The following is a 26,098-nucleotide window of genomic DNA, read 5'->3' on the forward strand; positions in this document are numbered from 1 at the left end:
GCCCCTGTGAAGGCATCTGCCCGAATGCCAGCCCACTGTGAAAATTAGCCTACAGGAGAGAGCCAGGAAAACCGATTTTTCCTTGTAGGTTAGACGACTGTTCACCTTGGTGGCCTGAAAGAGTGTAGAGTAGAAGAAGGCTCATAGATGGGCTTTGTTGAAAAACAAAGACGATGCTTTCTTCCCATTATGTTCATGGGGCAAAGAAAACTAGCCATGGTCATGCACACAATTAACTGTGGGTACTAGACTCCTGATCCCTGAAAAGGGAGAGCAGTATTTATTCAAACAGGTATAAGGCTTGTTATTGCATACACAAAAATACCCAAAGAAATTGTTATAACTCAAAGGGTCGTCCCATGCTGGGATTATTTCTCCTCCAGCAACTTGAAGAGAAAATATGCAGAGGACAGGTAAGAGAAGAAGACAGTGCTGGCCCATCTGAGCTTCTCCCTGTAACGATGTTTAGATACCTCCAGCTTTCTTCTCACCTCTATATTTGACTGCATCCCTAAGAGACCAAGTACAAAGTGGGGAGCTATGTTGTCTCTGATTGAGCGCTTGCCTGGCTCCAGCTTGAACCTTTAACTTCAGGCCTCAAGCATCGGTGTGTTTGTTTTCTTCTGCACAAAGGTGCTCTGGCCAACAAAGTGAAGAGGAAAGACACACTGGCAATGAAGTTGAACCAGCGGCCCTGTGAACCAGAAATGAACCTGAACTCCTGGCCCCGGAAAAGCAAAGAGGAGTGGAATGAAATACGGCACCAGATTGGGAACACACTGATCCGGTAGGCCTGGGTTTGGAGGAGCCTGATTTGATGGGGCCAGCACATGTATTAGGGACTGCGTTGTGGAGCAGCATTCATTTGTCTTTTTGCTGTTTTTGTAAGACTGAGAAGTGGTGTTGGAACCTTGGCAGGGAAGTGGTTACACGTTCTACCCCCATCAAGATTTACAGTTGGGGAAACTCACAGGGACAGTTTGCCCTGCTCCGTAGGTTGGCTGTGAGTTGACATCGACTCAATGGCAGTGAATTTAGGTTTTTGAGCAGTAGTATAACTTTAAAGTACATGGTGGACAGACACAGTTGGATATCCCCTATGAACTTAGACATGAAAGAACTAGATGATACTCACGCTTTAAACCATAAGCTAGAAATGGTTTTTCAAAACTCTCTGGAAAAGTCAGGAAGCTCCCTAGGCAGCAAGATTTTTTGTCACTTTTTTCTCTTCAATCATCAAGTACCAATCCAATCAAAAATATCTACTTCATACATTCCATGTAGCTGCCTCCTTTCAAGATGGTAGTATATTTTTCAAATCAGTAAGAACTTAAAACAAAGGAAAGATGAATGCAAGCCAGCTTCCCAAAGATTCCAAGTATATAGACAGGTGTTTTCCCATTCATGCTGATGAAGAGGTAAAGGAGTTAGAACCTTTGATTTTTACAAAATAATTAGTTGAGGATATTAAATTATAAAACTATATTTTTGTATAAATGTGCTTGACACGATGGATGTAAGGATTGTGATAAGAGTTGTATGAGCCCCCAATAAGATGATTTAAATTTTTTTCCTCTCCTACCTCAAACCACCTGAGTTTGTGTATGTGCTACACCTCACGACAAATTGAGGTCTTCCAATAGATATTTTTTGGATCCTGAGATCGTTCTGTGTGACTTTATTGTAATCATTTGTCTACAAGGGACCTTCAGAAAGTGAAGAAAAGATCATGGAACACCACAGGTTTAATCAGTAGACCCATTTATACTTGAATTCATGAACTGTTCATGCGGAGAGGATTAGCATCACATGAATTTTAAGCTGATACAACACTTGAGCTCACTACAGTAGCAATGGGGGAGGGAGAAGGGGAATCAACATATAGGTAGACGTGTACAATTCAAACTTAAATTGTTACAGGTCAACTGTAAGTTACACGCAGATTTTCAACAGAAAAAGAGGTTGGCACCCTAACCCTTGTATTGTTCAAGGTCAATTGTTCATTTATAGGAAATGTCCAAAGCAGACAATTCCGTAGAGACAAGAATGTAGGTTAATAGTTTCTATGACCTGTGTAAGGTTTTGGGGGGCTGAAGACAATTTTCTGGATTTAAAGTGATGACAGTTGTACCACCTTGTGACTATATTTTAAAGAGGTGAGCTTTATGTGTGTCAACTTTACCTCAATTGAAAAGTTAAAAGTCACTATTGGCAGAGTGTTCTGGACTAGTACAGGATAGCATGTGACGGTCACTCTTGTCGGCCTCCATTCCTTTCCACGAAGGCAAACACAGGACTGTTCTGACTACAGTTAGGTAGAATAAAAATTAATAAACTATGGACAGCAGGCCATCGTACAACTGCTTCCCGGACACGTAATGGTCAGCCTGTGTGTCTTCTGTGGCCTATCCGTGGGAGACATTACAAAGATCCTAGATGGAAGGGAAGTGGACATTTCCCCTGGCTCTGACAATGGCCTCAACTCACAGAACACGGAGATGGAAACCGGTTTGGGTGGTGTCCGTCAGGGTGTGGTACCAAAAGGGTCATCTGAGGGGAGGCTGGAGTGTGGCCCTTGACACTTAAGGTCCAGATATTTAATATTTGATCTTGTTCCTTTTTGCTGTTTTTAAACCTATTTAATAATTTTTTTTTTAGAAAAGCAGTTTCTGACCACATGAAAGTTTGCAAAAGTGAATTCAAGTATATCCTTCAAATAGATTTCCAAACTGCTAGGCTTTCCACATTGACTTTCATCATTTACTGTATGCATATATTCTCGTTCTCGCTCTCACGCCTTTTTCCTTGAACCATTGGAAAATAAATCGCAGACATCGTGATTCTTTTAAATAACCATTTCACATAGCCAAGAAATTTAACATTGATAGTATTTTTGGTCTAGTAGATAATCCATATTCATTTTTACCCATCATGCAAATTATATCTTTAAATAACATTTTCTCCCCAATTGGATATGGTATCCAATCCATGCCATCTCATTCATATCCTTTAATCTGAAACCATTCTTTCATCTTTTATTGTTCTTGAAAATCAGGCTACTACGAAAGGGGGGATGGGGAATCATAACATCGTGAATGACGGGACGCGTGTGGGGACTCAATGCCCATCTGTAGACAACTGGACATCCCTTGCAGAGGGGTAGTGGGGAGGAGAGGAGTCACTCAGGGTGAAGTGTAGCATTATTGAAATTCAAAACCATCCTCTAGTTCTTAAACGTTTGCTCCTCCAATTATCATGATCCCAATTATACCTTGCAAACCTGGTTAGACCAGAGTGGTGATACTGGGAGGGAAGGGGGGACTGATTACAAGGATCTACATATAACCTTCTCCCTGGGGGATGGGTAACAGAAAAGTGAGTGGAAGGGAGACGTCAGGCAGTGTAAGATACGATAAAATAATAATTTATAAATTATCAAGGGTTCATGAGGGAGGGGGGAGCAGGGAAGGAAAATGAGGAGCTGATTCCAGGAGCCCAAGCGGAAAGCAAGAGTTTTGAGAATGATGAGGGCAATGAATGTATAAGTGTGCTTTACACAACTGATGTATGTGTGGATTGTGATAAGAGTTGTATGAGCCCCAATAAAATGATAAAAAATTTTAAAATCAGGCTACTTATTTTATAGGAGGCTCCTAAATTTACATGTCTGATTGTTTCTGCATGATGAGATCCACATTAAGTATTTTCTGCTATACTCCTTATTTATTCTCCATGAGAACAGGGACCTTGAATGCCGTGTCTTACCACTGGACATGTTCCAGATGCTTGGAAGAGACCTTATAGCCTTCAATTACTGTGTCATTGGAATAGAACAGAATTCTCCCTATTAAGCATAACACTATGATTCACAAAGGTGTTAGTTCTTTTTCCCCTGGTATAAAAGTAAAGAAATACATGTTCACTATAACAAGTTTGGAAAATAGCTTATCCTACTATGAGTATAAACAAAGGTCAGCACAATTTTTTTGTGAACGTGTAAATGACCAGATAGTATTTGTTTTAGGGTTTGTAGGCCATATACTTGCATAATCTCTGTAGATTTATTTTGTCATTCATGAAAATGTGAACAGGTTTTCGCTTGCAAAAGCAGACCTCTGGTTGATTTTAACCTTGTTGGTGCTGTTAGGTACTTCCAAGTCACTAACCTCAAAACTGGCCATTGACACCCACCAGCCTTCCTCGGGGAAGGGCGAGGCTGAGACTCCTGTAAAGACTCCCCCTCTCCAGAGACACTGGGAGTCCGAATCTCCTCAGTGCAAAAGGCTAACCAAGTGGTGATAGGGACTAGTTGGTGTCAGAGGTAGAACTAGAATCCTGACTTTGTTTGCCCATGTAGTTATTTTTTATCTTGTCATATTTATACTAATATTTTCCATGTAACATTGTTTTTATTTAAATTGAATCAGATAAGCAAATGAACTATTATCAAGTTGAAAGTTTATTTTTTATACTTGTGGGTTATAATATAAACAGAGACCAAAAAAGAAATCTTTATAAACAAGATCGGGAGGTTTAACACTGACAGTAACTCATGTGTATCTCCTTTATAGTCGACTAAGTCAAAGACCAACAGCGGAAGAATTGGAACAGAGAAATATACTGCAACGTAAGTCATTGTGGAAACAAAGTTGTGTAGATTTTCTCTGCGTTTTTCTGACTTCACTGCGCTGCACAAAGAAGAGAAGCATTGCTCAGAGAGCCAAGCAGAGCAGTCCAGCCAGGGAAGGACTGAGAACTGTTTCCTTGAAGAAATGTAATTCCCTGCAGACTTCCTGTAGAAGATGTCATTGTGTTTAGTATGCTGGGAGACGCCTCAGAAGGATTTGTTACAAAGTTCTCACCGGATCCTAGGTCTGCAGGGGCATTTGGGGGCATTTGAGAGCACAGAGGTGTGGTCCAGCTGTCTGTCTGCAAGGAAATAAGATACACAACTTTGCACGTGGGAGGAGCCTTCCTGTTCCTAGCGGGATCTGAGAACTGGAGTCTAAAACAAATCCCACGTACAGCAAGTCTTCCTGTATCTCCTACCCTTGCCCATTAAGATTTTTTTTATCTTGGTGTTTCTATATGCACATTTGTGTCCTGTATATCTAGTTAAATTTTTGATACGATGTTTTTAACCTACTACAGTTTTGTTTTGCTTTTTCTGGTTATAGAGTGAAAATTGGCCATGAAAACCTCAGTGAAGAGGTGTAGTCTTCCCAAAAGATACTTGTGTACATGCTCAATTTCTGACCAGTAACCCCCCCTGCTCTCAACTCTATTTGGATATGCATAACTTAGTTGTCGCTGATGTGCGGCAGCTTCTACAGACCTGTCCCATTGAACAGTGTGATCTCCACTGTCCATTCTTAGTGCTTTCTGTGGAGCAGGGCTCTACAAACGGCTTCATAACCAGTAAATAGTAAATATTTCCAGCTTCACCGGTGAAGAAATAAAAAGGAGGCTATTAATGCAAGTAGTTACAAAGCCATTTAAAATGTAGCCATTTGTAACGAAGACTACTTAGCCTGTGGGCAGTTACCGTACAGGCAGCTGACCAGACTTGGCACCATCGTGTGCTGGCTTCTTTCTGCTCCTGTGTATTGGACTTTACTGTCTGGCCAGGAAATGGTCATCAGCCCTCTCCACAGTTAGTATTATAAGAAATATCTTTACTGTTGTTACTAAAACGTTATGCAAAGTTTCATTCTTAATATTTATTTTTCTTTCTTACTCTCAACTTTAGCTAAAAATGAAGCTGATCGTCAGGCTGAAAAGCGAGAGATCAAGCGTCGCCTCACTAGAAAGGTACTGTCACCGTGTGTCTGTTGACTGGATGCTGTGGAGTTGGATGACATGTTTGCTAGAAAAAAATTAGTTTGACTTGAAGTCGTATAGATCGCACCAAAAATTAAAACAGACTACAAATAGAGGAAACAGCACATTATCAAGAGCATGCTTTTAAATGTTTGGAGACGCCCTGCACAAGAAGATGCCCAATATTTATTTGACCAAACACATTTTCATTCTCCTTTGAGAGATGTAAGCGCCAATCATAGCCTGTTGGAGAGGAGGCTGTAACAAGGCCGTGTAGTGCTTGCTTTGTAAAGCAAGCTAGTTGTTGCCTCTTTTTGGTAGTTTTATAATCAAAGAAAGAACTACCTTAAACTGACCCTTAGTAAAACCTAAGTGTCAAAAACTGATTTCTTCCTGGTGCAAAACCATTTGGAAAGCATCTTTTCTGTCCCAGGCCTATGTGGGCTTTACCCCTGGGGTTATCCCTCCATCCTTTCTGCACTGGGTCACCCTGGTGGTGCTGTGAGGTAAGCAGTGGGCTGCTACTCACAAAGTTGACAGTGCACACCTACCAGCTATCCCAGGAGAGACAGCCAGGCCGCTCTGCTCCCAGCAAGACAGATGGTCGCAAAAGCCCTCTATAGAGGCCGTGTGAGTCAGAGTCAACTTAATGGCAGTGATTTTTCTTTTTTTTAAGATAAGGTATAATTGCCTCCCATATATTCTGATCTGTTCTAAGTTCTCTTCCTGATTTCTCTCACTTCTGCTCCTTGCTAAGCCAGAGTAAAGGTCCTTGTTAAAGTAAGCCTCGTTAGTAGCTCTGGAGGCACTTAGTACCTTCAGACTCAGCAGATTACCCATTCATGCAGATTCAACTCATAATATTTACAGAATATACTACCTTGGAGATTATGTTAAAAGGAAATGTTCACTTGATAATATCCACTAATAAATATTGCTTTCATTTTCAATGTATACATTTTCTAGTGCATTTGTATATGTATCTATAGCTCTAGCCCTTCCCATTAACAAAAGCTTTGCTATCCAGAATGTGGTTCACAGACAGAGCCTCAGGCCTTATCCCCGACCCAGTTTGTAGCAGTGGAGAATCACTGGATGAAAACAGTGGTTCTTGATCTTATCTGTGCACTGAGGAGCTTGTTAAAAAAATTCCCGCCTCCAGAATCTCTGGGAGGAGGACCCAGGCATCAGAAGTATTTACAGCTACCCTGCTGATCCCAGTGTGCCCTGTAAGAGGGAGCCCTGGGATAGAGGTCATTGGCATTTGTGATTGATGCCTAATTCCAGGCACAGCAAACTATAAGAAGTTCCATTTCTTTCAGCTCAGTCAAAGGCCAACTGTGGCCGAACTGCTGGCCAGGAAGATTCTAAGGTTTAATGAATATGTCGAGGTAACAGATGCTCAAGATTATGACCGGCGTGCTGACAAACCTTGGACCAAACTAACCCCTGCTGACAAGGTAACTAGAAAGCTTGCTTTTTAAATTTTTTCTTTATTTGAAGGATTCAGTACACTTAACCTGTGTAGGAGTTAAAACATTCATTCAGCTGCTAACCCAAAGGCCAGCAGTTTGAACCCACCAGTCGGCTTCCCTGTGGGGCACTTCTGCGCTGTCCTGCAGACTTGCTATGAGTCCGAAGTGGCTCGATGGTGGTGGATGGAGATGCTAGTTAAAGGAGGAATAAGCATAAACAATGCTTCTGGTTTTCAGATAACATTAAATTTCAAATCAGGACACAAAATGTAACCAAAGAAAAGAAAATCTGTACAGCATCCTAGAGGACAGAAAAATAACTTGGAGAAAATAAAGCGTATCAGATATGTTTGGGGGATATATTTGAGTAACTATGCAGTTTACAGTTGTAATTAGGAGAACATTTTCTAGTCTGTGGTACTGTAAAAGCTAGAATCTCCATGATTCTTTCTAGTTTTTCAAGGATTTGATTAAATGGTGAGCTTAGAGTTCTTAGGAATGGCATCGGGAAAGATGTTAAAGGAGCAGACTCAGAGCTGAGGTCACACTGTGACTTTGGCTTCTTTCCCTTTTCTTGGTTCCCCAGTGAAGTTTGGGTGACTCAAAAAGTAAAGACAGTTAAGAAGAAACAAAAAATCTCATTCCTAGAGTATGGCAAACGGAAATGATAGTACAGCGTGTTTGTTTCATCTCCACAGGCTGCCATAAGAAAAGAACTAAATGAATTTAAAAGCTCTGAGATGGAGGTTCACGAAGAGAGCAAACATTTTACACGGTAAGACTCAAAGACCCAAATATTCGGAGCAGAGTGGAGCCCCTGAACACATGCAGATAAGCACACAAGTCAGAGATGAAGGGCTCTCACGATGTGGTTGTAAGGACGTATGCTCGCTGGTGATTACAAGAAGAAGCAACCTTAAGAGAAAGAGACGAGAAGAATTATTTTGAGTGTAGCATTTAATATGTATTTTCTTATGTAATCTTTAACAAATGCAACTCCTAATAAGATCTCCATTTGTAAGTGAAGAAACCGAAACTCAGAAGAGTTCAGTAAAGTTGCTAGTCAGTCGAAGATGCAGGTTGGGAGCAAGGAATGAATGGCTTGTGGAACGTAACCCGCCGCAGGTTATATATGAGGAGATTCTACAAGACGGAGAACATTTTGTCACTTTTTCTGGTTTTAGTTCTTTCTACACAATTTATCTTACCAGTTTAGAATATAAACCTCTTGAATTAGCTATCTTTTTGCCAAGGAATCATTTGATTCATAATAACATTTTATGATTAAGGAGCCATCGAATATCTAAACATCAGCCAGCCAAAAATGGAATTAATGTGAAAGTCTCTTTTCTGGTCCTAGGTTTTTAGCTCCAGTTAGCATGTCATGCAGTCGAGTGGTTCAGACATGCTGAAAGGGCTGTGCCGTCTCCACCACACTCACCTTTGGGACACTTTGTTCTTTCCTGTGCCCATTGCTGTTGACTCCTCATCCCCCCCCCCTCCCTTCCGTCCTGCCCAGGCAATTACTAATCCAGCTGCTGTCTTCCTAGATCCACCCATCCCGACTACCCTACCCTACACAGAAAAACATGCACCACAAAGACCCAGCAGAAAAGGACCCACAACAATGACCAAAGAAAGCAGAGAATGTTTTAAAATTATAATTAATTTAAAATTAATCCAAAGGGAGCTCTAATTACAAGAGGTTACATTCTAACCTAAGTACAGCTGCTAAAATCTCTTTCACAATGCTCTTTGACATTTGAAAAGTTTACATGGGGACACTGCAAATGAATTTGGGGCTTTGAAAGTATCTTTATGTGATTGTCAGAGCATTTTTGAAGAAACTAACTGAAAGAAGATGTGATAACAAATGTGAGGTTTGCTGTAAAAAGAGTAAAGATATTAAAAATAAATTACATACCTGTGCCAGTCTTAGGGTTCAGGAGAAAAGCAAGACTTGAAATGAGACAGTGGGGGAAATGCTTTTTTATTCATAGGATGGGCAGAGGGGAAAGAATCAGAAAAGTATTTTGAGGGAAAGCAATGAAGAGGAAGAACTAAGGGGTAATAGCCTCATGGAAGCCCAGAGTGTCTGAAAGGAAGGGGAGGGGAGGGGGAATATCAGCTGCTACAGGAAGCTAAGGCAGAGTTGGTTTTGTTTTAAATTAAGATGTACCATTTTACTGCTATAGATTTAACAATAACAGCGCATCTCCAGTCTGTGGTAACTTGGCTCTTTGTGCTCCTCTTTTTTAGCTACCATCGCCCATGATGCTGAAACTTGGGAGAACTAAATGACAACCCTGAAACTGGCAGCTTTGCTGCTTCATCCTCCAGCATGACATTGAGGGACATCAGTGCTCCCCAGCCTCCCAGGCCACACCGGGTCCCCGGGGTCTAGTTCAGGGCTAAATAGCACTTCTATGAATGTAGCATTTCACTGGAATGGATTTTCCTGTGCTGCCCTCGGGGCGCAACTGAACAGGTTACATTTTTTAATCTTTTTACATTGCCCCATATTTGAGGGGTTCCCTCACCAGCCACCAAAGTCCCGGATAATCTGCAAGTTCCGAGTTTTATTGGCTGCACCACATCGCGTGTCAAGATGACGGCCTGTGCCAGGGCACAGTTCACTCCGTTGGCCTTGCCTGTCTGCCCTGGTTGTGAGACCACTTGGTAGGCGTGGAGTTCCAGCCATCAGGTCTAACGGATAGTGGGGCACGCCTCTTCTAGAGGCGCTGGGTCTTCAAGGGAAGCTTTCACACATCCGTGGCACCGGCATGTCAGTTGACAAGCAGTGTGCTACTCCTATCAGAGGGAGCCCTGGTGGCGCAGTGCTTAAGCACTGGGTTGCTAACGGAAAGATCTGCAATTCAGATCCACCAGTTGTTCATGGGAGAAAGATGTGACAGTCAGTTTCCATAAAGATTTCTAGCCTTGGGCAGTTTTCTTCTGCCCTATGAGGTCACTGTGAGTTAGAATTCAGCTCAACAGCAGTGGGGGGAGAAACCTCTTAGAACGTAGCAATATATTCCTCCTTCGGCACTCAAACCTGAAAAGAAACTCAGGAGCCAGTATGTTTCCCCTTTTGGGCATAGATTCCCCCTAATTTTTTATAAAAAGTTGTAAAGAAATATGGAGACTTTTGTACTCTCTGTGAAAGAGTCTAAGCTGCAACCGGGTTTAAAGTCATAAAATAAGAAAGTGTGTATATTTCCTGTATACAAAAACAAACTTAAAAAGCTTTCATAGTCATGCCAACTTGGCAGAAAACGGACAGAAATTGTATAGACTGTGGTGCTTCCTGTGTACCACGTGCTCATTCTGCATCGCACTGACCGGGAGCTGGTCCTCCTCCAGAAACAGGTGCTGCAATTCTGGGGGAGCACTCCAATGCCATTGGCCCCACACCTGGGCCGAAGGGATGTGGGGTAGAGGTTTGCAAGAGACTTTCCAGGAAGCAACCAAAGGGGCCTGGTCAGGATTTCTTCTCCTCAGTGCTCCTCCTGGGCTCCGAACACTGATCCTCTTAGTGAACCTCTCTGCGGTTTCTGCCACCGTCCTTCCTCTTCTAAGCTATAGCCACTGTCATTGCTGCCTGGACCTCAGCTCAACCCCACCTCTTTTGTATTTGTAAGATACATAATAATATCATGACACACAAGCTTGTCACTTGTTTTGATTTTTACAGAAAACCATACAGCCTCACTGTTTCCCTCTAAGTCCTGTGCACCCGAAGTGGAGGAAACAGCCGTGCCTGCACTTGAACTTGGCTCTTTTACGCTAATGGTCAGGAAATCGTAGCTGTTTACTAGGTTTCTTCTGATATGCTCTGTGCTCCATGACTTTACTTCTGTTTGAACTCATCCTAGGGTTTTCTTTTTTCTTTTTTTCTCCTTTCATGTCAGCATAAAATTTGGTGAAGAATCAGAATGTTAGATCAAAACAAAAAAGCTGAAATGACCTTACAGGCAGTATCGTTTGTGTGTGTGGTAAGAAGCCCCCAGAGAATGTGTGTTCCTCTGGTGACTCGAGAGAGAGAACGGGTCTGTGTCTCCGTGGAACGCGTGCACCTTAGGGTGACTGAGGGGAAGACAGTGCGCCGTGGTGGTTGATCTGTCAGGTGACCACACAGTATCTGCTAACTTCTCACCTTTCCTTCCTGTTGGCTGGAAAACTCGCTGGCTGATGCCAGCATCTTTGTGGTGTGATATGACGATTTGAAATCCTTCCTTTAGAAACTGCCTTTTTCTTAATGTGCCAACCTTGAAACAGACTTGCCTGCCTTCTATGTGCCACCAAGAGAGTCCATTCATCTTTCATCGCCTTTGTGCTCCTCTGAAGCAAGACACTTTGGGGAGGTCAAGTCTTTCTAGGTGTTTTGTTGTTTTAATAAATTTTTTTCTGTCCCTGTAATTAACAATTCATAATCATAATGTAAAGAAATAAAAGCCTGGTGTATTGTACTTCAAGATGTTTCCATGATGTATAGAATCTCCTTGTAAAATAAATAATTGTGTTGTATATCAGTCTTCATATCAATATTAATTATTAAAGTATTTTAAAGTTTAAAGAAATATAAAATGTTTGTGTTTTTTAAGTCCTTCCGTATTCCAAACTGAGTTTAGGTATTTTTTAAAAGGCACTAAAATGTGACATGAGACACAAGGAGAGGTCTTTGAGGTAAAAAGAATAATAGAAAGCACATTAAATATAGCTAGAGGTAAGGGTGGGTGGGTCATGTTTGTGTATGTGTAGGAAAAATAAGTTAGGAAGCCACCTTGAATGCCATTCCCTGTACTAGCCCAGGTGCTTTATCCCAAATTAAGTGGTAGTATTACTTCGTCAAGGTGAAAGCAAATTACGTAACCACTCTTTCTATATTTGAGTTCCTAGCCGCTCTAGTCCCTCTCCAAGGATTGACCAAGGCTGGACACCATCCCCTTCAGGTGGCATCACGAAAGGACCGTGGCCGCCATGCACTTCTCTCTGGCAAGCAGCCCAGTCAATCCAGATGGTCTCATCACTGACTCACTACTTGTCACTTCAGAGAGTGGCCTTGTTTCTAGCATATTACCCTTTATCAAAGGTCGTCAGCTTCCTACAGCTGCATTGTCCTAAGCCCCCAGGCCCTGTGATTCATTCCCTCAAGGCATTGGGTAAACACACACATAGAAATAGCCTCGGCCAGGCCCCTGTGTTTCCACGATCTGATCTCACCATTGTGTACACTTACATCATCCACAGTCAACACACACTATACTATGCAGCTCCAATGTGGGCCTTCCTGGAAATCCTAAAAACTAAAACACAACATTGCCAATGAGTCGTTTTCAACTCATAGTGACCCTGTAGGAGAGGGTAGGATCACTCATGGGTTTCCCAGAGTAACTGTAAGGCAACGGTTCTCAACCTACCTTTCATACAGTTCCTCATGTTGTGATGACCATGTTCTGGATGGGGGGAGGTAGGGCTTAATAATTTTTTAATGATAATTTATCCATTTTCCAACAAAGAATGAATTGAGGAATCCCAAAAAAATCAGAAAATGAATTTCTTGGCTATGCTGCTCACAGCACACCACACACATTAGGAAGTGGTAGAAACACAAGCCAGACCTTGAGCAGATTAAAAATCACTGATGAAATTACTGATCTCTACTTTGGTGCTGAAAAGAAAAGGAAAGGAAACCAGACTCAAGAATAAGAACTCCAAGTTCATCTACCCTGAGACCAGAAGAACTAGATGATGCCCAGATACCACCACTGACCTTTGACCAGGGCCACAAAAAAGGGACCCTGGTAGAATGGGGGAACAATGATGGAATGGAACCCCATGTTCAAAAAAGATGGGAGGACTTCCCAAAACTATTGCCCTGAGATACCCTTCAGACAAAACCCCAACCAGATCACTTTGCAGCTAATAACAAATGGGTTCACAAAACAACACTAGACCTATATAAAAGCAAATGGTCAACAATTATTTTAAAACAAAGATGAAAATATAAGGAAACAACTTGTGCAGAAGTTGTTGAATGGGAACCTAAACTTGTGTATACCTTCAGTAAAAACAGTATTCTTAAAATGCTGTAAACAACTCTGGAGCACTTTACTCAGCATACGTGGGGTCACCATGAACCAGAATCTCAATCACAAGTGAAGTGCTCTGAGCCCTTAGACTGTTCCGATCCTCTGCGGGAATGGTTTGTACAAAGCATACATACAGCACTCTACAGCACTCAACAAACACTCGTACAACTTGCCCTCATGTCTCTTTCCCAGATGTGGTAAGCTCTAAAGGACCGAAAAAGTCTGTTTTGTTTCAGAAGTCCCGATATCTAGCACAAAGACTCATAGCCACCCTATGAGTAGAACAGGATAGAACTGCCCTTTGGGTTCCCCAGACTAACTACAGGAGCGGAAAATCTCTTGCTTCTTCACAGCGGCTGGTAGTTTTCAACTGGTGACCTTGCAGTTTGCGTAACCACTAAACCACCCTGGTTCCGGAGTCAGAATGGACAATGGGGTTTTTTGAGCACACACACATACCAACTAAGTAAATGTAGAACGAATACTTAAAAAGGAACTCAATGCTGACAAACACAATCGTCTTCCACTAAACTTCCAGTTTTCAAATATTTTTTCTCTTGGGGCCTCTTCACAAACATTATTGAGGACCCCAAAGAACTTTTGTTTCTGTGAGTTATAGCTATTGATAGGTAATATATTGAACTCAAAACAGAAAGTTGTAAAATGTGTTAAAAATTTATTTAGGGAAAACAACTCTTATAAAAATAATCAGTGAGAAGAGCAGTGGCGTTTCTGTCTGTCTTACAAATCCCTTTCACATCTAGCTTGATATAAAACAGCTGGGTTCTCAAAACTGCTTCTGTATTCACTCTGGAGGTTTTGATTTGTTTTTGCTTCAGGTTTTTAATGTCGGGAAGTCAGTGGCAAAATATTTTGGGGAAATCCTGTAGGCCTGTGGCTCTCTAAGTCCCTGCAGTAACTTGTGAATCTGGGCCTTGATCTTCCTGGAGTTCTTGGTAAGGCTGTCGCTGAGCTCTGTAAGGAGAGAGCTCTTGGAATCAATGCCTCTCTCAATGTCAGCTCCAAGTAAAAACCATACCTAAGGGCCATGTAGCTCCATAAAGTGTCTGGGAGCATTGTATCAATGAAGATGCTCCAGCCTAAATCCACCTGCATGCCTAATTCCAAGGGCTTCGCATCTTCAAGTCTCTCAATGACACTTTTCAGTTGAAGGAACTGGGTCAGTTGCCCATAGACCTCTCTGTTTCAACACTTCCTCAGGTCTGCTGAAGCACGTCCCTGATGAAGACTTCCTAGTGCAACACTCCCATCCACAGATGCTACTGTTAGGCAGCTTAGTTTAGGGAATTGGGAAGTCCATTTACGCATGCCCAGGAGCCAGGAAAGGACAAAGCTGGATTTTCCCCGCCAGTGGGTGGAGATGGGCGTTACACCTGGAGCAGCCCACTTGGGCCAGGTGGCTGCAATTCAGCCAATGGGATCGACTTGGGGTCGTTCACCACACCTCTCCCGGGAACCCTTAAGAAGGCAGGAACCAAGAAGGAGAGGGGCTTGCTTGGGCGGTCTGGTCGTCTTCGTGGGAGGAGAGAGATCCTTGCGTGACCCGGAGCAGTCTCTGCCAGGCCGCATGGTCAAAGGAATCCTAATGGGTGCCGCGTAAAACCTGATGCTTCTTTGAACTTTAATTAAATTCACTTGGATCAGGAGCCCGGCTTCCGCGTGAAATCTTTCTCGTGTGGAGCCAAGGACCGAGGCTGAAATCTAGTCCCCGAGAGAGAAACCTTACACTACCTCCTCTGATTTAGTGGCCATGGTCACGACAGACTCCCTAGAGCAGTGATTCTCAACCTGTGGGTCTCGACCCCTTTGGGGGTCAAACGACCCTTTCACAGGAATCTCCTCAGACCATTGGAAAACACATTATTCCTGATGTTATTAGGAACGGAGACACCATTCCTCTATCAGTCGCCCACATGCAGACACATCCACATACCCTGTGTAAAGAGTGTTACCCATGCTACATCAAGCTTAATTTATTTGTAATTAGAAATAAATATTTCACAATATATAATTACATATTGTTTTTGTGATTCATCACTATGCTTTTAATTATGTTCAATTTGTAACAATGAAAATACATCCTCCATATCAGATATTTATGTAACGATTCATAACAGTAGCAAAAGGACAGTTATGAAGTAGCAACAAAAATAATGTTATGGTTGGGGGGTCACAACCATATGAGGAACCTGTATTAAAGGGTTGCAGCATTAGGAAGGTTGAGAACCGCTGTCCTAGAGTTTCAGGGAATAAGAGCAGCCAGTAGGTAGGAATTCTTAATCCCTTGTGCTAATTTAAGTATTGGAAAAAAATATATTCTTATGTAGATAAACAACTGGAAAAAGACATCAGCCATGCTGGCAAGCATAAGTGGTTTTCAGTGGGAAATGTAACTATTTAACTTCCAATTCAATTACTTAAGTACTTTTCCTGAAAACCAAGCACGCTCAACAAAATTGCTTAATGTGCACATTTTGTCACACAATATTAAAACGATGGCTACTTGGGTAGAGCCTTTTACATCTTCATCAAGGTCATTCTTAGGTGATGGTCTAGTCGTTGATAACTCATAAGCCCATGTGATCGAGTAGAAAGAACTACATAGGGTTTTCTGGTAGGTGGCCAGGTTAGCATCTGAGCCCCTGGCGTTTACGCCCCTACCGGGATTCCTTAATAACACAGATTCATTAACTACGTTTCTACTCAGTAGTCCGGCCGTGAACACCCCATGTACCTAGCATGAATTCGTCAGAGACCATGCCCACCCTGGTGCCCTATTGGCAACATTTCACATATCACTGGTGTCTTAAGGACGCTAAACTTGCCTTTTGCTTTCTATTAGGTTTTTCTTTTTATTTTAGCCAGTTCGTCTACGAGCACTTCCGTCTGATTTCTCTAGCATGTATCAGATGTTTTTGCCGGTAACAAAGCAGATTCACCCCTCTTCAGACGGTTTACCTTTCTCAAGATATTTTCTTCGATTTTGCACACCTAATGTACCGAAGTGTTTGGGGGAAGTTTGCCTACAGCCACACTGGGGAAACTGAATGCGCAGAAGCAGACTTCCGGAGTGGCCCAGGGGGCGGACGCCGACCAACAAAACCCAGCTTCTGTCCCTGGGGGTCGCTCGACTCCGCACTGCTGTCGGGCAGCGTAGGGCCGCCAGGGGGCTCCCAGCGGGCGGTGGGCGGAGCCTAACCTGCCGTCCTTTCCCAGCACCCTTCGCGGTTTCTGGTGCCTTCACTGCGCAGGTTACCGCGCAGGCGCAATAGGCATTCCTCAACCGCCGCGCCCTTTGGGTGGGGTACCTGGACTCTTTGTCGTCGCTCGGCCCTGAGGGGAGGCGAGCCTCGGTGAGTGTGTGGGCGCGGGTCCGCCCCTCGCCAGGTGCCCGTCCTGCCGGCACCGCCTTCGCTGCGAGGCTGCCCTTCAGCGGCAGCTCCGCCGAGGACGCGCGAAGTCGCGCCCGGGAGCGCTGGGCTCGGGCCTCCCCGGGGCCGCTCCGCCCGCCGGCCCGCTCCTCGCGGCTCTGGAAGCCGCAGCTCCCGGTTGCTCGTTGCTTCTGGGCGCCCTGCCCGCGCAGATGCGGCGGAGGCCACCTCCCCGACCTCCCCGTGTCTGGGGCTCCCCTGGGGGTGGAGACCCTCCCGGCTGCGGCCGCTAAGCCGGAGCTCTGGTCGGGCTGACAGTGACGCCCGCTCCTTCGCTGAGCTCCCCTCGCACGAGTGTTCGTGCGCCCGTGGTTGCCTGGGAGCTCGTTGAAAGTTCCCAAAACGCCAGTGCCCTTCACTCTTAGCCCCGCATTTGGTGCACACGCTTTTAAAGATTTCCAGACCTCCCAGGGAATTGCTGCCGTCTAGCTGAAGTCGTTGCTTCCTACGGTCGCCTGTGAGTTAAAGCGGGGCGACCGTGAGCTCCCCGACGTGGATGCTCCCGGGAGGTCCTCGCCCCGGCGCTGTCCAGGTGGCATGGAGGAGCACAGGGCTCAGGGCCCCGTGACGGGCAGTCCTTTCCCACAACGTCGGAGATGGAGCCGGCCTGGAGCCTGCGCCTGCATCTTCCTACAGCTTCTCAGGGTCCCGTGGACAATGACTGAGGAGACAAACCACGCAGGAAGCAGCCCTCCTGTACACCCCTCTGAGTCTAGGTTCTATTCCATGATGAGTTAGACTTGTTTTCTTCTTTAATGTTTTTTGTAGAATGTTCAGTAATCTAAATGCCCGAATTTAAGGTGAGTGTGCGCTCGCTCTTGTGTGGGATATCAGGATGCTTCCTGAGAGAGGGCCGTTGTAAAATTAATGTGGGTGAGTTGTCTGCGGTGCTCTGTCCTCACAAGGGAGTAGGAAAATCAAACTCATCACCCTAATGCTGATTCCTGTGAGGTAGAGGTCAAACATACCATATGTACTCATGTGTACACTGAGTTTTTCAGCATAATGGAGGTTTTTTCTGGTAAAATTAGGTGCCTCAGCTGATATTTTGGTCGGCTTATACTCAAGTATATATGGTACCTCTATCTACAGATTTCTCTACCATTGTGGAAACCAACCATTCGACCCCAAAATCCTCTCTACACCCCTGCTGCATTTGGTAATTCTTCACAATGTCAACACACAACTCACAGACAAGGTCAAGATTATAGTGATTATTCGGGAAGGTAGCAAATTGCAATTTGGGAACAAAAATGTGCATAACATTGACTTGATCAGGACAACCTCGGCTCAGCCATGTTTGTAGGTATACCTCCTCTGGTGCAGCCACCCCTTGACCTCTGCCCTACTCAGCCATGCCACAAAACTCTGTTGGTACTGCTGATTAAAACCATGAGGCACACCACGCTGCCATAAGCATCAGCCCAGAGGCACTCAACTCTAGTTTCCCGGATCATCAAATTTAGCTCTCTCAGTTAAGTGTCAGAGGCACCCCACTCTGCCTGCAAGCCTCTTAGTTGAAGGCACTCAGTTCTGCTAGCCAGGTGGGCTTTGTGCCCAGTGCTCTGGCTCTTGATTCTGCTGTTGCCACTTCTCTTCTGTCACAGCTCTGACTCCTAAATCGAGGTTCAAGAAGCAGCAGTCTTGGGGTACAAAAGATCAGCTCCACCCCTGGCCAATCACAAATGAATCATATCAGCATCCTTCCTCACCTTGTTTTACCCATACTCATCAGGAAAAAGAAAAATACACCAATCTACTTGACCCCACCGTTTTTGGGTGGGAGTTAGAAAGACTATACCTAGAAGAGGCATGTTGGGTAAGCCGCGATACCACAACTATTAACCTTACATGCGAAGTTCTTACACATACTCTACGTTGAGTCCCATGATTCAGAACACTGCTTAACTTGATAGATACAGGTTATACAATTATTGTAATTCCGTTGAGCATTGATTACTGTTTCTGAATTTGATATAAACCGGCTCATGTATTTTATGATATTTTTGTAAGCATGTTGACAATTTCTTAGATGTATTGTCCTATTCTGTGATGAATTGTTTTTACTCAACTCGGTAAAACAGCCTAAGATTTTCACCTCTGCATTCTCACCATCTGAGGGAGAGATATATGGAGAATTTTAAAATGAGGAAATGTAGTAGATAAACCATATAGAACAATGGCAATTATTTAATGTAGTTTTGGACTAGTTAAAACAATTACTAACCTCAGTGCACTTAACTTTTTTTTAACAGAGCAATCTCAAGTTGACATCTGTACACAAAGGTGAGTAAACTGAAAGTCCTTGGGAATATTTTAAAAGGTGAGAGTGTTCTACCTTTGAATGAATCTGTTTGCAATTACTAGTGACATTCCAACGTGGATACTCCCGGGAGGTCACTCTCCCCGGGCTCTGTCCAGGTGGCATGGAGGAACACAGGGCTCAGGGTCCAATGATGTACAGTCCTTTTCCACAACGTTGGAGATGAAGCCGGCCTGGAGCCGAAACCTGCATATTCCTACAGCTTCTCAGAGTCCTGTGGACAATGACTGAGGAGAGAAACCATGCAGGAAACCTGTCTAATACATGTTAAATTTTTTTCATTGAAGAAGCTCTAACAGGAGTCTAAACCTATATATATTTTTATGTTTTCATTTAGGAGAGGAATCTGCCTTACCTTCTGGACAGGACGCCCCCCTCCCTTTTTTTTTTACACATCATTTAGGTACCTAAAGTTCAGTGTGCATGTTTTCCAGAGAGCCTGAAGACGTGAAAATTTTACTGGAAACCCAAAATCAATATTTGAGTTTGTTAAACTGACATTTAAAGCAAGTGTTAAGGGTCATCACAGTAGAAAATAGTCATACTTGGTTAGCGATGTAAATTTTAAACCTTCAGAACTGCTGTATAAAGGATTTTTAAATTGCATGGATTTTTTTTCTCTCCTAGGTAACCGCATACTTAAATATTATATGGTGTCTGAACATCTCATTTGCGGCACTAAGACATCGACTTCAAAAGAGCCCTATCAGAGCAACATGAATTCTGCAAAACTTGAAGCAAGAACAAACATCAAATTCATGGTGAAGCTTGGGTTGAAAAATGGTGAAATCATTGATGCTTTACAAAAAGTTTATGGTGACAGTGCCCCAAAGAAGTCAGCAATTTACAAATGGATAACTCATTTTAAAAAGGGAGATGATGTTGAAAATGTAACCTGCAGTGAAAGCCCATCCACATCAATTTGTGAGGAAAAGAAAAATTGTGCTCTAATTGAAAAAGATTAAAGTTAACACTAGAAACAATAGCCAATACCAGAAAAATTAATAAAAAAAACACAATAGCCAATACCATAGGCATCTCATTTGGTTCAGCTTGCACAATTCTGACTGAAAAATTAAAGTTGAACTAACTCTTCTCATGGCTGCCAAAACTGTTACACCAGATCAGCTAAAGAAAAGAGCAGTGCTTTCGATGGAAATTTTTAATACGTTGGATCAAGATCCTGAAGCATTTCTTAGAAGAATTGTTAGAGGAAATGAGAACAGTCAAAGTAATGGCTACCAAGAGGTGGAAGTGTAAATGCTGACCATTCCAGTCAATTGGATAGCTCATGGGGAACAGTCTTTAGAGTATTCGAGGCATTTTGCTTGTTGACTTTGTGGAAAACCAAAGAACAATTTTTTAAACTCTACTGCCATCGAGAGTTTATTTCAGCTTAAACCAAGTCAACGTGAGGATCACTATGAGTCAGAATCTTCTCTAGGACAGTGGAATTGTGTTTTGTTTTCTGGTTTTTGTATGAGAATATTCAGAAAGCCAAAATACTGCATTGACCTGGTTAAATTCCTGTGACCCTCAATTACCTAGGATTGACTAAACAGCTGAAAGCATTGTTTGCGAGTGTGTATTGAACTTGATGGACCTTATACTGAGAAAATGTGTATTTTTTCATCTTTTAACTCCATTTTTTTTAAACTAACATTTGTAAGTCTTGTATTTATAAAATAAAGATGATATTTACATATTGGTGGATTTTTTGGTTTGTTTTTTTAGCTAAATCTCTATGAAAGGTACTAGGAAGCCACCTCTGGTTAATGTTTGATTGCTTGAATATCTTATTAGCCCCTGAGCACTTGTCTCCAGGCACTGGCTGCTCTGCTTGTTAAATTCTTCCCATCCCCTTATAAACTATACCTGACTTCTGTTGGTCAATATAGTTGGTCGAGGATTAAATGAGTGAAATTAGCACCATTAACACTAGCTTATTAGCAACAAAGCCCATGGATGAAGCATACCATCTTGTGTGATCAATGGTTTGTTATATTGTGTCCTAATAAAATGCCTTAAAGGATGCAGTAAAACTGTTATCCCATTTTTCAATATTGTTGGGAAATGGTTTGTGGGTGGCTTCATCCTGGGTACTGCCCAAACCTATCACCATAGTGTCAATTTAAACTCAAACCACCCAAGAGGACAGAAGCCCTATAAGATTTCCAAGGACATAATTGGTTTTTTTTAAATTTGTACATTTTTTATCATTTTACTGGGGGCGCATACACTCATCACAGTCCATACATACATCAATTGTATAATAAAGCACACTTATACATTCACTATCCTCATCATTCTCCAAACACTTGTTCTCCATGAAAACCCCTGGCATCAGCTAATTTTTCCTCTCCCTCCCTGCTCCCCCTTCCCTCATAAACCCTTAATAATTTATAAATTATTTTTTCATATACTGTCCGACGTCTCCCTTCACCCACTTTTCTGTTGTTCGTCCCCCGGGGAGGAGGTTATATGCATCCTTATAATCGGTTCCCCTTCTCTTACTCCACCCTCCAGGTATTGCCACTCTCACCACTGGTCCTGAAGGGATCATCCGTCCTGGATTCCCTTTGTTTCCAGTTCCTATCTGTATCAGTGTACATCCTCTGATCTAGCTAGATTTGTAAAGTAGAATTGGGATCATGATAGTGGGTAAGGAGGAAGCCTTTAGGAACTAGAGGAAAGTTGTATGTTTCATCATTGATACACTGCACCCTGAATGATTCGCCTCTTCCCTGTGACCCTTCCGTAAGGGGATGTCCAGTTGCCTACAGACGGGCTTTGGGTGCCCACTCTGCACTCCCCTTCACAATGTTAGGATTTTTTTGTTCTTTAATGCCTGATACCGTATCCCTTCAACATCTCATGATCACATAGGCTGGTGTGCTGCTTCTATGTGGGCTTTGTTGCTTCCGAGCTAGATGGCTGCTTGTTTACCTTCAAACCTTTAAGACCCCAGACACTATATCTTTTTGTAGCCGGGCACCATCAGCTTTCTTCACCACATTTGCTTATTCACCTGCTTTGTCTTCAGCGATTGTATTGGGAAGGTGAGCACACAATGATAAGATTTTTTTCTTCTTTGATGCCTGATAACTAATCCCTTTGGCACCTTGTGATCACACAAGCTGGTGTGCTTTTCCATGTGGGCTTTGATGCTTCTGAGCTAGATGGCTGCTTGTTTACCTTTAAGTCTTTAAGACCCTAGACACTATATCTTTTGATAGCTGGGCTCCATCAGTTTTCTACACATTTGCTTATGCACCCCAGAGATCGTGTTGGGAAGGTGAGAATCATGAAATGTCAATTTAATAGAACAAAGTATTCTTGCATCGAGGGAGTACTTGAGTGGAGGCCCAGTGAAGGACATAAATTTTTATTGAAACTTATAGCTCCATATTTTCCTGCAGAAACAACTGGTGGGTTCTATTGACTGAATCTTTTATTTTTTTCTATTGACTGATTCTTGTTACCACCCCAGCGCTTCAAATAATCTTAAGTGACTCCACATCCTGGGTAAGCCCACTGCCAATGACTCAATTCCAGCTCGGCAGCCCTATTTGAGGTTTCTGAGATTGTAATTCTTGATGGGAACAAATGGCCTCCTCTTTCTCATGCAGTGCCTTGCTGTTTACAGCCCAGCGCCTGATTTCACAGCACCACCAGACTCTGTGTCTAGTTCTCACTGCATTTCTCACCAGGCTACCCCTAGCCCACGGATTCCAATTCCTAATGACCCCGTAGGACAGAACTGCCCCATGTTCCCAATGCTGAAACTCTAACAGTAGCCAGTTGCCACAGTGTTACCCCTCAGAAGCCTTGGTGAGTTCAAACCACCAACCTTCCATTTAGCCACCAAGTCCCTAACCACCACACTCTAGGGCTACTCCCACACACACCCTCATAGCAAAGGGGTGCTTGGTAAAACCTTTTCAATTCAACCAGTGGTTTTAGAGGAAACCTTCCATTCAGATCCTCTGGGTGGAACCAAGCAGAAATGCAGTCCCTCATGTGCAGATGTAACTGAAACATCAAATGGCACAAGAAAACCACCTCCAGATGTTAATACCTGGGTGTCCCATTGTGGTTGTTACTAACTTGGAGTTGAACTGCCTATGTTGAAATCCTGACAGCACTTAACTGCCCATGTGACTTTGGGCAAGTCACTCTGCCACAATTTCATCTGTAGAATAAGGATGATAAAGGTTGTAATGTGTAAGATGTTTAGTAAACTTTGGCACAGAGTAAGTACAATGGTTTAGTAAAAAAAAAAAAAAAAAAATTTCCTGTGCCTTTCCCCAAGCAAAGAACTGGGCTATAATAGCAAATTTTGTTGAATAAATGCAATCTGCCAGCATTGATCTAATTACAAAATCTGGTATAACTGGAATCGAACCACTCTGCCTTCCAGGAGACAAAAAGGAGGCTCAAAAAATTAGAAACTTGCCCAAGATCACACAGGTAATAACCAGAATCTGAGCCTAACACGAGATGTATGCAATTTTTAAAAAATTTATTGGGGATTCATAAACTTACCACAATCTATACAGCCATCCATTGTGCAAGCACATGTGTACATTTGTTGCCATCAAAATTTTCAAAACATTCTTTCTACTTGAGCCCTTGATATCAGCTTCTCATTTTCCCCTCCCTCCCCCAGAGATGTATGTACTTTGAATTAATAAAAATCATGGATTGAGGATTTCCTACATGTCAGTCACTACATAAGGATGGCATATGTATGTTTCCAATTATGCATCTCTTAAAAGGTGAGTGATCTTTTGTGCCCATTTCACAGATTAAAAAAGTGGAAGCTTTGAGAAAGTTGTCCAAGTTACACAGTTGGTAAGAGACAGTGCATGAATTTGAGCTAAGGTAATTGGCTATAGAAAACGCGCAACACCATAAACACTGCCTTCAAGTAAATTCTGACTCCCAGCGATCCTGTGTGCAGAGTAAGTAAAACTGCCCGTGTGGGTTTCCAAGTCTAAATCTATGGAAGGAGGAAGCCTCCTTTTTCTTGTAGCAGTTAGTGGCTTCAAAATGCTGGCCTTATGTTAGCGCTTCTACCTACCAAACCACACCTCAGAAAATAGAACCATATTTCCAACTGGTTTAATACTTGGCAGTGGACTGATTTGGTAACCACTACACCATGTGAGGTAGTTTATTGTGCCAGCCTGGCTGATAAACACAAGTGGGATTAATTGAAGGACAGAGAGATACGTGGCTCTGTAAGCCTCGCCTTTCTTGTCTCTCGCTCTTTAATCATCGGACCAGTGTGCAGCTGCCTTGCTTGTTCTGTGCCTCAATTTAAAGGGCACACTACCTGTGGGACACCTAGCCTGTGGACTGTGTCGCTGTAGTTGAGGTCCCTTTAAGATCACACAATTGGAATTTACATCTCTGGAGCTGAGGACTGACTGTTGGGGACCTGGCTGACAGATGGTGACCTGCCTTGTTGTTTGCTGCCTGTGCTGGGATAGCCTAACTCTCTACAGAGGACTACCTGATGGCCCTCAAGACTTGAAGGACAGCTAGTGCCTCACAACTCTCTCACAGGAGTGAGTCGCACTGAGCCATTTGTACTGCTTTATAATTTAACTGTTGATTTCTTTTTTTAATATTTCAATTATGTTTATTAGTCTATACCATAAATTAAGGTCCCTAAATTTGTCCCTATTTTTTTCTTCTACGAACTTTATGGGTTTTTTTTAGCATTTTATTAGGGACTTCATTTCTTGTATTATATATCAATCTGTTTATAATTTAACTGTTCATTTCTTGTGTTATCTCTCTCTCTCTCTCTCTCTCTCTCTCTCTCTCTCTCTCTCTATATATATATATATATATATATATATATATATATATATATATATATATATATAATTATCAGCAATCTGGTTTTCTCTCTCTAGAGAACTCTGTCTAACACACCATGAAAACTTAGTTTGAATTATAATGCCTGTGTTAGTCTGGATACTGTAGAGAAACAAATCCACAGAAACTCATATATAAGAGAAAGTTTTATATATAGGGTAAATGCACATCAAGAAAACATCCCAACCCAGTGCTGCCCAAGCCCACAAATCCAACTAACCCATATGTCCAACACTAATCCACAAAGTCCTCCATCTCACAAAACATACACTGTGACGCCAACTGCAGGAGGAAAGCAGAATCAGTGAACATGTAAGCATCTCAGCACTGGCAAGGGTCTCCACATGGCTGCTCCAGCACCCAAGGCTGCATCAGAGTAGGTCCATGCGGCTTTGGGGGGATGTCTTGGAGGAAGTGAGCCTTGCCAGCTGAAGTAGGGAACTGGCTAAGGCAATTGCACCCTAATCCAACCATCACAAAGCAAGAGACCCGAGAACTTGAAAGGCTAGCCTCACTGAGTCATTTATCTCTCCACCCTTCAAGTAACCCCACAGCCAGGTTGGCACAATAAGCTTTGACTATATCAGTGCCTATGTGCCTAGTTTCCTGGCCACTGGAAAATGACACTTGGGAAGATGAGCAGAGTTCCCTTGCAGAGAAGAGGCCCTTCCTGACCATGCTTCCTCATCCTTGTGTGTCTTTGCATACTTTCACCTCTGATGGAATCCCCATTTATAGGATTGTCCGCCACCTTTAATAAAGATTGATCATGTGCCAGGATTCTCTAAACCTCATAATAGGGATTTATATTAAATCCATTTTTTTAGAATAAGGAAAACAAAAAGTTAATTTGCCCAAGATCATGTTGAATGAGATTTGAGGTTCTGCTAGTCTTTAGAGCCACCAACCTGACCTCTGTTCTCTTTAGCATACCGAATGGCCTCCAACGTGAAGGGCTGACACCTTAGATTACTTTATGATCATTAGCACTTATAGTTATTTTCCAATTAATGCCCTTCTACTAGTGGCAGTATCCTCACGAGTAGG

At 42.8% G+C, this 26,098-nt stretch overlaps 1 protein-coding gene, 1 long non-coding RNA gene and 2 other non-coding genes across 6 annotated transcripts in view; all 4 read left to right on the forward strand.

Annotated features, from left to right (window-relative positions):
- Window positions 1-11,830, forward strand: part of PHACTR4 (phosphatase and actin regulator 4) — a 110,995-nt gene extending 99,165 nt beyond the window's left edge. For all 3 annotated transcript variants that reach the window (XM_075553132.1, XM_075553137.1, XM_075553125.1), the window contains 6 exons: window positions 634-787; window positions 4,572-4,627; window positions 5,750-5,811; window positions 7,143-7,280; window positions 7,994-8,070; window positions 9,555-11,830. In XM_075553132.1, coding sequence (XP_075409247.1) covers window positions 634-787; window positions 4,572-4,627; window positions 5,750-5,811; window positions 7,143-7,280; window positions 7,994-8,070; window positions 9,555-9,570 — 503 coding nt within the window. In that variant the 3' untranslated portion in view covers window positions 9,571-11,830. The remainder of the gene's footprint in view (window positions 1-633; window positions 788-4,571; window positions 4,628-5,749; window positions 5,812-7,142; window positions 7,281-7,993; window positions 8,071-9,554) is intronic.
- Window positions 11,831-16,631: 4,801 nt separating this feature from the next.
- LOC142451242 (uncharacterized) lies at window positions 16,632-20,865 on the forward strand. Its single transcript, XR_012784975.1, has 3 exons — window positions 16,632-16,761; window positions 19,095-19,125; window positions 19,790-20,865. It is a non-coding gene; the product is annotated as an uncharacterized LOC142451242 (long non-coding RNA).
- LOC142438297 (small nucleolar RNA SNORA73 family) lies at window positions 17,327-17,530 on the forward strand. Its single transcript, XR_012782698.1, has one exon. It is a non-coding gene; the product is annotated as a small nucleolar RNA SNORA73 family (small nucleolar RNA).
- LOC142438294 (small nucleolar RNA SNORA73 family) lies at window positions 19,214-19,419 on the forward strand. The gene has a single exon (XR_012782695.1). It is a non-coding gene; the product is annotated as a small nucleolar RNA SNORA73 family (small nucleolar RNA).
- Window positions 20,866-26,098: the final 5,233 nt, after the last annotated feature.

This window comes from Tenrec ecaudatus, chromosome 1 (assembly GCF_050624435.1).
Source record: "Tenrec ecaudatus isolate mTenEca1 chromosome 1, mTenEca1.hap1, whole genome shotgun sequence".
NCBI classification, from domain to species: Eukaryota; Metazoa; Chordata; class Mammalia; order Afrosoricida; family Tenrecidae; genus Tenrec; species Tenrec ecaudatus.